This window comes from Lynx canadensis, chromosome A3 (assembly GCF_007474595.2).
Source record: "Lynx canadensis isolate LIC74 chromosome A3, mLynCan4.pri.v2, whole genome shotgun sequence".
NCBI classification, from domain to species: domain Eukaryota; kingdom Metazoa; phylum Chordata; class Mammalia; order Carnivora; family Felidae; genus Lynx; species Lynx canadensis.
Genome location: NC_044305.1, coordinates 113,881,789 through 113,898,052, shown reverse-complemented (window position 1 = coordinate 113,898,052; position 16,264 = coordinate 113,881,789). Strand labels below are relative to the sequence as shown.

General features: G+C 40.9%; 2 protein-coding genes and 1 long non-coding RNA gene across 3 annotated transcripts in view; 2 read left to right on the top strand and 1 right to left on the bottom strand.

Annotated features, from left to right (window-relative positions):
- NLRC4 (NLR family CARD domain containing 4) overlaps positions 1–6,605 on the bottom strand; it is a 36,955-nt gene extending 30,350 nt beyond the window's left edge. Inside the window, exon 1 of the mRNA XM_030311346.1 lies at positions 6,389–6,605. The gene's annotated coding sequence lies outside the window, so the exon portion shown is untranslated. The remainder of the gene's footprint in view (positions 1–6,388) is intronic.
- Positions 6,606–11,353: 4,748 nt separating this feature from the next.
- Positions 11,354–16,264, top strand: part of YIPF4 (Yip1 domain family member 4) — a 29,362-nt gene continuing 24,451 nt past the window's right edge. The window contains exon 1 of the mRNA XM_030311345.1: positions 11,354–11,642. Coding sequence (XP_030167205.1) covers positions 11,564–11,642 — 79 coding nt within the window. The 5' untranslated portion in view covers positions 11,354–11,563. The remainder of the gene's footprint in view (positions 11,643–16,264) is intronic.
- On the top strand, positions 13,291–15,012 carry LOC115510952. Its single transcript, XR_003967899.1, has 2 exons — positions 13,291–14,171; positions 14,424–15,012. It is a non-coding gene; the product is annotated as an uncharacterized LOC115510952 (long non-coding RNA).

Genomic DNA, 16,264 nt, shown 5'->3' with positions numbered 1-16,264 from the left:
TGGGTGGCTCAGTTGGTTTGGCATCTGACTTTGTCCCAGGTCATGATCTCTTGGTTGACAAATTTGAGCCCCACGTTGGGCTCTGACAGCTCAGAGCCCGGAGACTGCTTAGGGTTCTGCGTCTCTCCCTCTCTCTGCCCCTCCCCTGCTCGCACTCTGTCTCCCTCTCAAAAATAAATAAACATTAAAAAAAATTTTTTTAATAAAAAAAAATCAACCTCGTTAGGGCTCCTGGGTGACTCAGTTGGCTGAGTGTCCAACTCTTGATTTGGGCTCAGGTCATGATCCCAGGCTTAATTCTCCTCTCTCTCTCTCTCCCTGTGCCTCTCTCCCCTGCTTTCACACACTCTCTCTCTCTCTCAAAACAAAACAAAACAACAACAACAACACACAAACAAAAATATCAACCTCATTAAGGTATAATTATATACAAGACATACATATATATGGTATATTTGTATGCAGGTATTATATTATGTATTTGATGTATATATGTTTATTATATATAATAAATGTTAATGATTATAATAATTATATATTATATAACACATTTGTATGTATATATTATTATATTATATTAAAATATAATTATATATGATACAAAAACTACAGACAATAAAATGCAAGGAGCTTTGACAAATGTACACACCAAAGTCAATAATACCCCAGTCTATATTTAGACTATTTCTATCACTGCAGAAAGTTTCCTTGTATAATCCATCCCTCCTATTCCTCACCAAAGCAACCACTGATCAATTTCTTTAACTGTAAATTAGTTTCACCTGTTCTAGAGAGTCATATAAATGGAAAAATGTAGTATGTTCTCTTGTGTCTGGCTCCTTTCATTTACCATCATGTTTTTGAGATTTGCCTTGTTTGCATTTATTGGTAGTTAAGTCCTTTTTTGATTGAGCAGTATTCCATTGTATAAACAGATCAGTTTATTTATCAATTTGATTGATTGGCATTTGATTTGTTTCCAGTTTGTGGCTATAATGAGTGAAACTGCTATGAACATTCATATATTACTATCTTTATGGACATGTATTTTCATTTCTCTTGGATAAATACCTAGAAGTAGAATTTCTGAGTCATACGGTAAGTGTATGTTAATTTTTTTAATGTTTATTTTTTGAGAGAGAGAAAGAGTGCGTGAGAGAGTGGGGAGAGGAGCAGGGAGAGGGAGACAGAGGATCTGAAGCAGGCTCTGGTATGACAGCAGAGAACCTGATATGCGGCTCAAATTCACAAACCATAAGATCATGACCTGAGCCAAAGTCCGGTGTTTAACTGAGCCACCCACGTGCCCCAAGTGTATGTTAATTTTGTAGAAGGTGCCAAACCATTTTTCAAAGTGGTTATTACCATTTTACATGCCTACCACCATGTAAAACTAACAGTTCCAACTGTTCTAAATTCTCACCAACACTTGGCATTATCTATCTTTTTTATTTTAGTGGTATCTCATTATGTATTTTTAATTTTCATTTAATGATGTTGAACATCTTTTCAGGTACTTTATCATTCTTTCATAAATCTTCTCTGAAGTATCTGTACAGATCTTTTGCCCATTTTACAAATTAAGTTGTCTTCTAATTACTGACTTTCAAGAGTTCTTCATAGATTCTGGTTATAAATTGTTTGTTGGTTATATGTACTGTGAGTGTTTTCTCCTAATCTGTGGTTGCTTTGATTGTATCCAGGAATTAATTTATAGAGATAATGGAGTGACCAAATGGAGAGATCAATACCAATAAAAGAAGTTTTATTACTTACAACTCCCAGTAGAAAGAGGGGACGCCACATCACACAGGGCTGCCCGAGCAGCACCGGAATTGATCAGGAGACAGGAGAAAAGGAGAAAGCTTAGCCCACAGCCTGCATTATAGTTTTCACAGGAAGAAATGGGTAAGGCAGGGCAGGCAAGTTTGAACAAGTTTAGGATTAGACAGTTTGAATAATTTTGGCAAACTCTGGGATATAATGGTGACTCTGGAGTGATTTAAGGCAAGGGAATAATGGCTTGGTGCCTGTTAGTAAAGTTGGTGGTTGGGGATGTCTTTGGATTAGTTGTTTTGCGTAAGAAAGGCACACATAGAGACAAGTGTTTCGCTGTTCCTAGGAATTAGTTAGCCCTGGTAGGCACAGGCTCTCCCAGCTAGCAAAACCCCCGAGCAAGCCAAGCATCATAAAATATAAAATATTAAAAACATGGTTAATACAAAGGTTTTATTAATACAACGGCCTTGTATCTTTTGGAAAACAAAACATTTTCCTTTTTATAAATTCTACCTTGGTGTGTTTTTTTTTGGGGGGGCTTTGTTTGTTTTTTGAGAGAGAGATAGTGGGACTGAGAGAGAGAGAGAAAGAGAGAGAGAGAGAGAGAGAGCTAGAGTGAGCATGTGCACACACTCCTGAGCTCGCAGAGGGAGAGGGAGAGGGGCAGAGGGAGAGGGAGAGAGAGAATCTCAAGCAGCCTCCACACCCAGCCCAGTGTGGAGCTGGACAAGGGGCTCAATTGCACAACCATGAGATCATGACCTGAGCTGAAATCAAGAGTCGGACGTTCAACAGCCTGAGTGACCCAGGAGCCCCTGAATTCTACCTTATTAATTTTTTCTTCTTTGGTTCATGCTATTTGTGTCCTATCTACAAAATCATTGTTATCCCAAGCCACAAAGATTTTCACCTAAGTTTTCTTGTAGAGGTTTTATAATTTTAGCTTTTACATTTAGGTCATTGATCCATTTGGGGATAGTTTTTGTTTATGAAGATGATGAGTTGAAGTTTGTTTTTTTTCCCCATAGAGATGTCCAATTTTTCCAGCATGATTGGTTGAAAAAAATATCCTTTACCCATTGAATTTGTGAATCTGCTTCTGGATTCTATTCTGTTCCATTGATTTATATGTCTGTTCTTATGCCATTATCACACTGTCTTGATTATTGCATCCTTATAATAAGTCTTGAAATCAGGTAAACTCTTCAATTTTTTTTTTAAGAACTGTTTGCATTTCCATATAAAGTTTTACTGATTTCTCTTGGGGCGCCTGAGTGGCTCAGTCGGTTAAGTGTCTGACTTCAGCTCAGGTCATGATCTCAAGGTTCATGAGTTTGAGACCCGCATTGGGCTCTGTGCTGACAGCTCAGAGACTGGAGCCTGCTTCAGATTCTTTGTCTCTTTCTCTCTCTGCCCCTACCCTGCTCACACTCTGTTTCTCTGTGTCTCTCAAAAATAAATAGATGTTAAAAAAATTATTGATTTCTATTTTTTTAATGTTTTATTTATTTTGAGAGAGAGAGAGTGTGTGAGCAAGGGAGAGGCAGAGAGAGAGGGAGAGAGAGAGTCCCAAGAAGGCCCTATGCTCAGCGCGGAGCCTGATGCAAGGCTCAACCTCACAAACCATGAGATCATGACCTGAGCCGAAAGCAAGAGTTGGACGCTTAACTAAGACACCCAAGCACCCTATTGCTTTCTATTTTTAAAGGAAGCCTTTTTGACTTCTGTTTTCTGGTCTGGCTTATAGAGAAGTCATTACTCCATCCGCATACCAAGTAAAAAGTAACTGCCTAAACTGAAAATCAACACCTCTTTTTAGATCTGTCAGAGAATTGGGGCAAACAGGTGCTCCCCCAGGCTGGAGAGAAAGACAGGAAGATACAGAAAGTCCTACTTCCTGGAGTAGAAACCCAGAAGGAGTAGAAACTGATAATCAGAAACCTCTCAGGAACCAGTATCAGAAAAGAACTGGACCCCAGCACATTTATATGTAGAGCTGGAGGATCTGAGGCTTTCAGAGATGAGAGAAACAAGAAAAGTTGTCAAAACGAGAAAGAGTATCTTCGTGAGCAGTTTTTCAAATCGGCCAACTCATTAGCAGGTCATGATAGTAACTTAAGTGGGTTACAATTAGTATATATATTTTTAGTTTTTTAATTTTTTTAAGTTTATTTCTGTTTTTATTTTAAGTAATGTCTACACCCAATGTGGGGTTCGAATACACAACCCCAAGATTAAGAGTCGCACGCTCCTCTGATTGAGCCAGGCAGGTGCCTTAGGATATATATTTTTAATGAAATAGAATTAAAACTATCAGAACACATGAACGTTTTATTTCAATTATTTATGTACCCTGGCACTGGGTAGTGATAGAAGATGTATTTCTTTAAAAAAAATTTTTTTAATGTTTATTTTTGACAGAGAGAGAGACAGAGCATGAGCAGGGGAGGGGCAGAGAGAGAGGGAGACACAGAATCCAAACCAGGCTCCAGGCTCTGAGCTGTCAGCACAGAGCCCGACGTGGGGCTCAAACTCACAGACCACGAGATCATGACCTGAGCTGAAGAAGGACGCTCAACCGACTGAGCCACCCAGGCGCCCTTAGAAGAGGTATTTCTTATCTCGAGTGGCAGTCAATGCAGTTTTGAAGGTCAGTGTTCTAGAGCAACCCCTGTGGAGGGATATTTAATTCTGCCTGGAAGAGGTGACTTTTGAGTTGTTTTGAAGGAAACCAAAGTTCACCAGGCAGTAAAGGCAGAAGGGTATTTCTAGGCAGAGGGGCAGCATAGAGAAGGAGCCATGGGGGGTTACAGCCTGGAAGCAAGGATGAGGATAGCACGTGAGTGTGAGCAAGGGCCTATTTTGGTGTCAGGACTGAGTGCAGATTCCAGCTCTACCACTGTTAAGCTGGGAGGCCTTAGTACACAGAAAAGACTCAGTAAACAGGAGCTACTATAGTTTCTTCCCTCCCTTTCTACCCCCACAAAAAAGGTATGGGTCTTGGAGGTATCAGACCTCCACTGACTAAGCAGAGTTCAGTGAGAAAAGACAAGAGGGAGAAGATAGAGGAAGGAACCAAGAAGATCCTTGTATTCACATGTAAACACAATAAGCTAGTCCCTGAGTTGGCCATCAGTCACTTTGTCTGCTAAAATAATGAATTAAAATTAAAATTGCTAAGCTGATTCTGAAGTTGCCAAAAATTCATATTCAGTTTGGATACTAGAAATTATTCTTACTATTAGTGTTGTAGCTGAATTATGTTCCCCAAAATCCATATGTTGAAGCTCTAACCCCCAGTACTCACTCTATGGCTATTTGGAAATATGGCCTGTAAAGAGGTAATTAAGTTAAAATGAGGGTGGGCCCTAATCCAATCTGACTGGGGTCCTATAAGAAGGTAAGATTTGTACATGCAAAGAGAGACCCCAGGGATTCTTGCCCAGTGGAGAACATGTGAGGACACAGTGAGAAGGCAGCCGTCCGAAAACCAAGGTTTCAGGTGACACCTGGGTGGCTCAGTTGGTTAAGCATCTGACTTTGGCTCAGGTTATGATCTTGCGGTCTGTGGGTTCGAGCCCCGTGAGGAGCTCCGAGCTGACAGCTCAGAGCCTGGGGCCTGCTTTGGATTCTGTGTCTCCCTTTCTCTCTCTGCCCCTCTCCCACTCATGCTCTGTCTCTCTCTCAAAAATAAATATTAAAAAAATTTTTTTTTGAAAACGAAGGTTTCAGGAGAAACCAAAACTTCTGACACTTTGATCTTGAACTGTAGCCTCAAGAACTGTGAGTAAAATGCTTTCTGTTTCTGTGGTATTCTCTGATGGTGGCCTGAACAGACTATAAGACAGCAGAGAAGTTTGCCCAACTTTTAAGGAGTGACAGGAGACGTGGTTCTATCTTTTTTTTAAAAGTTTATTTATTTTAAGAGAGAGAGAATTCTAAGCAGCCTGATGCAGGGCTCAAACCCACGAACAGTGAGATCATGACCTGAGCCAAAATCAAGAGTAGGTCACTTAACCAACTGAGCCAACCAGGCACCCCGAAGCAGTCATTTAAACTCTCTGCCAGTTTCCACCTCTCTAAACTAGGGTTGTAAGGATTAACTGAGAGAAAGTATGTAGAGACCCTGTCAGTACTGTCAATAATAGATGTCCTGTGAACAGCAGTTTCCTTCACTTCTCTCTCCAGATATCAGCTTTCTTGTCAGGAATTCAGAGGCTGAAGGGACTACATAGCTCCCCCACGCCCAGGCCTTTTCAGTTCTGACCTATGACTCTAACAACACTTTTAGGAAAAAGAGTAGGTTTCCTTTCTATAAGTCCAACAAGTATTTTTCAAAGTCCTTTCCTTCACTTTGTCTCATAGAAAAACACACCTCTCTGACTTAATGTGCATTTAACATCAATTCCAAGTAATCTCATGACACCCCAGCAGACCAGGCTAACACCCCTAAAAGTTTCCCAGCAGTCAAATCCAGCCATGCAAAAACACATTCTTCAGTGGTAAGCTTTTTATATCCCCACACCCAAGCTTTAATTGAATGTAAACCCACAGTTTAGTATTTGATTCTGAAACCCACCTAAAACCCCCTTCTCTCTCCCCACATTACCTGGCTGAGCAATCCAGTTGCCCTCTTCTTGGTGTATCAAAAGAGGCTTTCAAAATAAAGTTTCTTCTTATTAGCTTCCCGTTTCACGTAAAGTGTTGTGTGGGTTGAATGTCTCCCTGCCCCTGTGGTAGGGGATTGTAAGAGAAGGGCCAACATAAGTTCCTTTTTTTTTTTTTTCCAAAGTGTAGTAAGAATGGTTTGGATACCAAAACTACCAGTTCAGAGAGGGAAGATGAGAGGAAGTAGAAGTAGCAAGGGAAAGAAGCTGACCGTGAACCTTAAAGGCACAATAGCTAGAAATTCGCATCAGGAAAGGAATTACTCATGAGACACTATACTCATTATTCACAACACATCAGTCTTACTTCTGTTGGTTTATTTATTCTATAGCTAAAATGAAGCAAAGTGTTTTTGAACATTTAATACATACTAATTTTTATGATTAAATGAGTGAGAGAGAAATTAAATGAGCCAGTTGGGTTGGCTAAAGCATATTGCTATTGCAGTCACAGCCACCCGTGCCATGGATCCCAGCAGACTTCTAGCACATGTATATTCTCGGTCATCAGGGTCCTGGGCAACATTAGCACAGAGCAAATGGATGCATGGGACATTCTCCTGAATGTGAAGAGCCACAGGTTCCACTGACACACACACGTTCAAACCTTGTGATCACAGACTCCAGGAAGCCAGTTGACATTCAGCTCTGGAAATGGAGAAATCTCCCGGAAGTTCTCTTGAAAAGGACACTCTTGTGTAATCTTTCCTCTATCTTTGCACAAACTACCATGAACTTTTTATGTTCCTTAACTGCCTAGTTCAAAAAGAGCACTCTGACGTTCACCTGACAGAGGGGGATATCTAAGTTGTCCCCTAAATCATTTTCTGCATATTGGGTTTTCTATGGGAGTAACAGCAGTCTTTTCCAGCTTGTGAGCTGGGTTTTTCTGATGTGAGATCAAGGGCTGTGCTACTGGCTGGGTTTTAAATTTTTTGTGTGTGTATATTTATTTTTGAGAGAGAGAGAGAGGGAGAGAGTGCAGGCTAGGGGCAGAGAAAGGGGGACAGAGGATCTGAAGCAGGCTGTATGCTGACAGCAGAGACTTGGGTGCAGAGCTTGAACTCAAGAACCACGAGATCATGACCTGAGCCAAAGTCGGATGCTTAACCAACTGAGTCACCCAGGCACCCCCTAAATTTTAATGTAAATGTATGTTCATGGAGAAAGAACTCTATAAATAATCTGGGGGGAGGTAGGATTATGGTAATTAAAATTTTTCTTCTTTGCTTGCTTATCTGTATATTCTAATTTTCTGTAATAAACTCATATTGCTTTTTAATAACAAATTATATAATACAGGATAAAAAGGGGAAACGTAGAAATGTGGTCATAGTGGGCCACCCAAATGTATCAGGTCTTAACCCCTGGAGATCGTAAATGTTGTATTTTTGTAGATGTGGATCTTGAGATGGGGACCTAATCCTGGATTATCTGGATGAGTTCTAAATGTGATCACAAATGTCCTTATAAAGGAGGGGCAGGGGAACCTGGGTGGCTCAGTCGGTTAAGTCTCCGATTTTAGTTTGGGTCATGATCTCACGGTTTGTGAGTTCATGCCCCATGTTGGACTGTGTGCTGACAGCTCAGAGCCTGGAGCCTGCTTGGGATTCTGTGTCTCCCTTTCTATCTGCCCCTCCCCAGCTCTCTCTCTCTCTCTCTGTCTGTCTCAAAAATAAATGAACATTAAAAAAAATTTTTAAAAACTGCCGAACAGTTGTCCTTATGTGTTAAGAGTTCCAGTTGGTCCACAACCTCTCCAATGCTTAGTATTATCAGTCCTGTTAAATGTAGCTATTCTAATGAGTCTGCAGTGGTTTCTCATTGTGGTGATAATTTCCATTTCCATTGTGACTAATGATGTTGGGCGCCCTTAATGTGCTTATTGGCCAAATGAATATCTTCTTTCATGAAATATATCTGTGAATTTTTCTTCCATGTTTTAATGACAATGATTTATAAAAATTATCTAAGTATTCTAAAGACAAATCATTTGTCAGATATATGGATAGTGAATATTTCCTCCCAGTCTGTGGTTTGTCTTTTCATTGACTTAATGTCTTCAGCAGTTTTTAAATTTTGTGAAGTTCAAGTCACCATTTCTTTTATGATTTGTGCTTTTCATATCACATTAAAGACCTTTGTTAACACTAGTAGCAAAGATTCCATCTGCAGTCTTAATTATCCTTTGCCATGTAACATAACATAGTCAGAGGTTCTGGGTATTAGGACTGGACATCTTTGGGGGTCATTATTCTGTCTACCACATATGTCCATCATCAGAATGAGGAACTGCTCTTCTGTTGCAATTGTTGAGTGTTTTTTTTTCCTTCCTTGTAGACATTTTTATTTATTTTTTAATTTTTTTAACATTTATTTATTTTTGAGAGACAGAGAATGAGCAGGGGAGGAACAGAGAGAGAGGGAGACACAGAATCCGAAGCAGGCTCCAGACTCTTAGCTGTCAGCACAGAGCCCGACCCAGGGCTTGAACCTGTAAACCATGAGATCATGACCTGAGCGAAAGTTGGAGGCTTAACCTACTGAGTCCAATGGCTACTGCTTCATTTCTACCTTACAAATCTTGTGCAAACTCTTCTTTTGAGAAACTCTAGCCTAAAGGCATATGGGAAAATGGATTATAGGAATCATAGTTCCAACTTAACTGAGTGGACCCAGTACAAATGATCACATCCTTCAAATCCTTGCTCAAATGTGACTTTCCCAATTTTGCCTATCCTGACCATCCTATTTTAAACTGCAACTCATCTCACCTCCTTTGTAACCCAATGCCCTCCTAGATTGCCTTTAAATATTGGTGTTCCGGAGAGTATCACTCTTGGCACTCTTCTCTCACTCACTACACTCTTACTGGGAAATCTCTTCTGTATTCATAGATGCAATTACCAACCATACATTGATAACTACAATGCTACACTGTGCACGGGGTCCTTATTACCAAAGAATAACTAGACAGCTCAACCTGCATGTTCTAGTGCAGGTTGTTCAAAACTTTCCCTTATCCCCAAACCAGGTCCTCTTTTATTTACTCACTTAATAAATAACACTTCCAACCACCTAAGCAAGAAACATGAAGTCACGCTAGGCTCTTTCCTTTTCTTCATTCCACATCTCTTCTCCTTGATCACTAAGTCCTGTGGATTCCTAAACTTAATATGTCTCATATGGGCTTCCTCTTTTCCATCCCCAATGTTGCAACCCTCATCCACAATTTACTTATATTTCTGCAAGTCTCATAGAAGTCTCTGATCTCCAGGTGTGCCTAGGTGGCTTAGTTAAGTGTCTGACTCTTGGTTTTGGTTCAGGTCATGATCTCATGGTTTGTAGGTTCGAGCCCTGCATTGGGCTCTGAGCTGACAGTGCAGAGCCTGCCTGGGATTCTCTCTCTCCCTCTCTCTCTGCCCCTCCCCCACTCTCTCTCACTTGCAGAAATGAATAAACTAAAAAAAAAAAAAAAGTCTCTGCTCTTCAAGTCAAAATACTTACTACTGTGGATATTTTAAGTAATAATTCTAACAAGGATCTCTGATATGTTATTCCTTTGCTCTAACTCCTTTAATGGTTCCTCCAATACTTCCATGAAGAAAAGCTAATCCTTTGAATAGCAGGTAAGATTATTCATGATTTCTTCTTTACCTATTCATGCAATCTCATCTGTACCCATTCTCTCCTATGAAATGTAAGCTCCAAGTAAACTAAATGACTTCCAGTTTCCCAAGTCCATTAAATGGTCTCTGGAATGTTCTGACCCAAGCTGACAGCACATTCCCCCCCGCCCCGCCCCACAACCCATCCTCTTTGCCAGCAAGTTTTTGCTCATCCTTTAAGTACCAACTTGTTACCTCCTATGCAAAAAGTATCAATATTCCTTTTGACACATTAATGGCCATACCTTCCCATTGCTCTACTGCTTATGCATCATGCATCTCTGCAAGTCTGTCTCATGATATATCCTCAAACCCTCTCCTTCTAAATTGGAAGCCATGGTTATGTAGCTTGGACATTAAATTTAAGTATATGTATTTAAAGATTTAAGAACCTCAGTGGGTGGGGCACCTGGGTGGCTCAGTCCCTTGAGTGTGGGACTCTTGATTTTCACTCAGGTCATGATCTCACAATTCCTGAAATCGAGCCCCACATCACCCTCTGTGCATAGAGTCTGCTTGGGATTCTCTCTCTCTTTCTCTCTCTCTCTAACCCCCTCGCCCCTGTCCCTCCTACCCTCCCACTCTCTCTAAAATAAAACAAACCAAACAAAAAACCTAGATGAGTTTGTAAACTTTGATAAGTGTATCAACAGACAGGGCCTTGTAGCGAATAGAGCCCTGAACTAGAAGTCAGGAGATTTGAGTACCCTCCATTAGGGTACTTATCTTTTCTGGCCTCAGTTGTCTCTCTCATAAATACACAAGTGTGTCTAGATGACAGCCCTAGTTTCTAGGTAGCAATTTACAACTTATCTTCTTTTTTATTATCCAGTCCAGCCCCCTTCCTTTCACACATGACTCTCAGGGATGATATATAATTCAGTCAAAACGTTATTACAATTACTTAATGACTAAAGACAACGCAATCTGGGGATCCTAGACCTCCAGAAATGTTCCTACCTCTAAAAGTTTTTTAGAATTTGTCCAGTTAACAAAAACGGACGAAAGAAATAAAGAAAAGCCACCAGAGAAGACACGTCAAGTAAAAAATAGCAGCCAAGAAGGCTGGGGAAACCTAGAGGTCCCACCAATTAGAAGTGAACTTCCTGTCCTTGGGTCAACTTCCGGAATCAACAATGGGGAGACCCAATCGGAACCTTCCTCCAGGAGCCAATGGGAGAGCACATTACAAAGAGCCAATCCAAGGGGCGCTGTCACTGTTATGGTCCTGTCAGGGCGCCGGCGTCGTGGTGTTTGGGCGGCCGCCACCTAAGAGACTTTGGTGGGGCAGACTCCGGGGCAGCTCGTCTCCGGCCTCGCTCCCGGCTTGCACCTCCCGGCTCGCGGGCCTCACTGTAGGGCGCGCGTGCGGGCCGGTGTCGCGGCCGCCTTGGGGCCTGGGCCCAGCCGCAGCCTCCTCCACCGCCGCCGGCTCGGAGGGGCCGCGAGATGCAGCCGCCGGGCCCACCCCCGGCGTATTCCCCCTCGAACGGGGACTTCACCTTTGTCTCTTCGGCAGACGCGGAAGGTGAGCCTGAGCCCCAGGTGGACGCGGGGTGCGACGCGGTGGGCTCTTTGTGGTGCCGAGGCGGTTGCGGCCGGGTGGGGACTCGAGCCCTCTGCGCCTGCCCGGCCTTCCGAGGGGGCCTGAGTGGACGGAGGGCTTTGGGAAGGCGTCCCAAATTACTCACTTGGCTTCTGGCTCTCCCCATACCTCAGCGGGGCCCACGGAACCGTAAGATTTTATTTCTGCAATGACTTGCTGTTAATCAAAAAAGGAGTGGTCCAGTTGGCGAGGGTGGGTGTGAAAGAATGAAAACGAGGTAGGAGATCTGTGTTCCTCTCTTATTTACCGAGAGAGAACTTTATGCCGATGTTAGATTCGGCACTGCGAATACAAACTTCTTAGAGGAGTTCGTGTTTTGTATGGACACCGATATCCTGCCTACGTCCCAGTTTTCCTCCTGTTGTGTAGTGTTTGACCTCAATATTCAGAGAAGCGGGCCCAAGTGTGTTTGGAAGTTCTTGTAATACAGTTAGGTGTCCCCAAGGGCATCTACGTATTTCCTTGTGCTGTTGTGAGGAAGCCGTTGTGCCGGAGAGATTTTTCTTTTTCTACATCGTAGGAAAGTTTTTCCTCCTTTTCTCTGTTCCTTACCAGACTCTTTCTGACCTGACTCTTTCTCTGCTAGTCGGTTTCGAATTTTAATTTTATTAGACTGTATACACCAATTATTTGCCAACGACTAGACTTACTGCCCTATATGAAAAAAAAAAGTATGCATAAAGCTGTAGAAATTTCAATCTAGAGAGCCTAACGTTTGCTCAGAAATCTGATTTCATAGTGCATCAGTTAGTATAGCTTATTTTCCTTTGTTTTGTTTTCCTTGTTTTGATTTCTCAGTGGCGTTGTTTAAAAAATAATATTGTAGTTTTGGTCGTAACTTAAAATGGAAAATAAAATTTTTATTTATCGTGGAGAACATAGCTGATACATTTATTTTAAAGCTAATATGAATAGGGGCACCTGGGTGGCTCAGTCGGTTGAGCATCTGACTTCAGCTCAGGTCATGATCTCACAGCTTGTGAGTTGGAGCCCCACATCCGGCTCTGTGCTGACAGCTCAGAGCCTGGAGCCTGCTTCAGCTTCTGTGTCTCCCTCTCTCTCTCTCTCTCTGCCCCTAACCCACTCGCATTCTGTCTCTGTCTCTCTCAAAAATAAATAAACATTTAAAAATTTTTTCTAAATAAATAAATAAATAAATAAATAAAGCTAATATGAATATTTGGTGAAATACAGCAACCCAAAAGATTTCGATTTGTTTAATCTATACTTGGTAGCATAGTGCTTCGGGAGGAATATCAAATTTAATTTTCCAGACTTTAAAAACATGGCCTTTTGAATTGTTCAAAAATTTTGAATTCTTGTTCAAACTCGTGTATTTATGTATATATGTTTCCTATCCTCCCCTGCCCCCAGGAATAACCTCTCTCTCTCTTTTTTTTTTTAACATTTATTTTTGAGACTGAGAGAGAGAGAGAGAGAGAGAGAGAGCATGAACAGGGGAGGGTCAGAGGAAGAGGGAGACATAGAATCCGAAACATGCTCCAGGCTCTGAGCTGTCAGCACAGAGCCCGACGCGGGACTTGAACCCACAGACCGCGAGATCATGACCGGAGCCGAACGCTCAACCGACTGAGCCACCCGGGCACCCCTGGAATAACCTCTCTTAAATACACCTAAGAAATCTAACAACGATATAACAAGCAAACCCTCTGACTCTGTACACGAAACCAAGAAGCCTGAAATAAGTAAACCTAATGGATATAAGGTTTATTCGAACTTCTCCATTTAGCCTTTTAAGGATACCTATGCTTCCTGTATACCGAGGATGTATAGACAAGGATAGATATATGTCTAATAATACCCTCAGGCATATAACATTGTATAGTTTAAATTTATAGAGTATTTTAAGCAAATAACTTGTTTGATCTTTATAAGAATTCTGCTGAGCTTCATTATTCTTGTATTTTGTCATGAAAATGAGGCTTAGAGAAGTTCAGTAACCTCTGCATGAAAGATCTGAATTAAGAGCTAGTGAAATTGTGATGCTGCTTTCTTAAATATTTTTATAAATTGAATAGTGTATCTGAAGAATAGTGTTAAGAGTCCTGGGTTTGCATCCTGGTTTTGCCAGTTACTGTCTATATGATATTGCCCAAGTCATTTAGCCTCTCTTAGTTTCAACTTTCTCATATACAAAATGGGAATTAATACACAGTGCTCAAATATTTTGCAAATGCACAGCACTTAGTACCGTATCTGGTGGAGTTAAGAGCTTGGTACATGTTAGCAATGCTGCTGCTGCTTACTTTTCACTATTAACTGGCCCCACACTTAGTTTTTATTGTTCTCTAACATGAAAATTTGACTCTGTAACTCCAGGTCTTTTCCCTGGTTCTTAAGCATATTATGTAATTTCTTTCTTCTCCCTTTTCCTGCCTTTTCTCTAACCATGAGTATTTTCAGTGTACCTTCCTTCTAGATTCTGTCCAGGTCTTTCTTTTTTTTTTTTTTTTTTTAATTTTTTTTTTTTTTAACGTTTATTTATTTTTGGGACAGAGAGAGACAGAGCATGAACGGGGGAGGGGCAGAGAGAGAGGGAGACATAGAATCGGAAACAGGCTCCAGGCTCTGAGCCATCAGCCCAGAGCCCGACGCGGGGCTCGAACTCACGGACCGCGAGATCGTGACCTGGCTGAAGTCGGACGCTTAACCGACTGCGCCACCCAGGCGCCCCGTGTCCAGGTCTTTCTTAATGATACCTATCTATACTATTTATGCACACATATCCTTTGTTCTAAAATGTGCCTCACTCAGTGTTTGTCTCCACACCTATACATATCCTAGTCCCCAGGCTTCGAATGCCTTTCTGCTCCTTACCTGAAGTTGAGAATTAACACTGAACTGGCATGCTCATTCCTTGGGGAAACCTTGCTTAACTGTCCGTCAGAAACAGACTTCCCTGATTGTTTCTGTGTCCCAGCACCTGCCACAGAATCCAGACTATAAACATCAGAAAATAATTGTTGAAGGGATAAATGATTCTTCCTTTCTTTTATCTCCTATGACATTGATACTTGGGACTATAAAACTTAGCACATTTTGTATAGTGTAACTAAAAAACTGCTGGATTTAGAGCCAGCAGACTTCAGTTAAAGTCCTGAGCCTTATAGTAGTGATGTGATATCGGGCGAGTTACAGAGTTTCTATAAACTTCCATATTGTCTTCTATAAAATGAAAAGCAGGGACGCTGGCTGGCTGAATCATAGAGCATGCTACTCTAGACCTCGGGGTTGTGAGTTTGAGCCCCATGTTGGGTGCAGAGATTACTTATTTAAAAAAAATTTTTTTAATGAAAAATTTTTAGTGAATAGCATACATAATGTGAGTTATTTAAAATAATGTGTATAAAAGCAAGTTCCATAAGTACAAGTTAAAAACGCATGAGCTATGTGTGAATCAGCCAATAAATGAGTAGTGAAACCCAGGCTGAATCATTCAAGTCTATGGTATAAAACTATATCCAAAAGCAGTACTGAAATGCATGTGTATAAATGCAACAGTGTAATGATACCATTATGTATATGTAAAGTGTAGTATAGAAGTTTTTAGAGATCCTTTGACTTTATTTCGTATCAGTATAAATAAGTAATTCTTTGCCTGGTTTATATCCTGAGCACTTAGTAACAGAGTCTGCCTTAATCATAATTTGCATTTTAATAAGATCCTGCTGTGATTCATATGCACATTAAAGCTTGAGAAGCACTGATTTAGAATGTTATGAACGATTATGTCTCAAAAATAAATAAATGTTTAAAAAAATTTTTTAAAAAAGAATGTTATGAATGATTAGAAGACGAGGAAATTTTTTCTAGCTGTAAGATCACGGACAGTTTAATGGAGATGATAATTTGCCTAACTTTGAAGGATAGATAATGTTTTATATATATAGGATGGAATAAGTGCCTCCATGTGTAAGGGTCTGCATATGAGGAAGTCCCTGGCACCAAGAAATGGTCTAATAAGAGATAAATTTCATTGTACATAATAAATGCTATGGGAAATGCTGTGAAAGTATTGTTCAAAGGAGGAAGTGGTTAACTGCAGGAAAGGATCAAGGAAGTATTCGGGGACAGATCAGGTATATTTTGGAGGATAAGTAGGCGTTCTTCCAGTTGAAAGGGGAAAGAGCATTCACTTAAGAACTGTGCCAGTACAATACATGCTGGAGGCTGTCCATGTCTTATAGTTATTAATCTTCACAGACCTAAAACAATGCTGATTTAGACCATGAGCTTCTCAGGGTTAGAAGCTGTGCTTTTCTCATACCCACTGCCTAGCACTGAGCCCAGCATATAGCAGGAATTCAGTCAATGATGAATGAATGACCATGTGATACTTTTTGATTAAGATAAAGGTGTTGTGCTTCTAAAACTGAAGCCAGTACTAATTCAACAGAATTAAACAAGTAGTTGGAAAGTCATGAACACAGACAACTAAGCAAGAAAGATGATGTAAGCCACCGGATAGACATTTTCTCATCTTCATATTTTTGTACCTCTAAGTATCTTTGTATCTATATGGA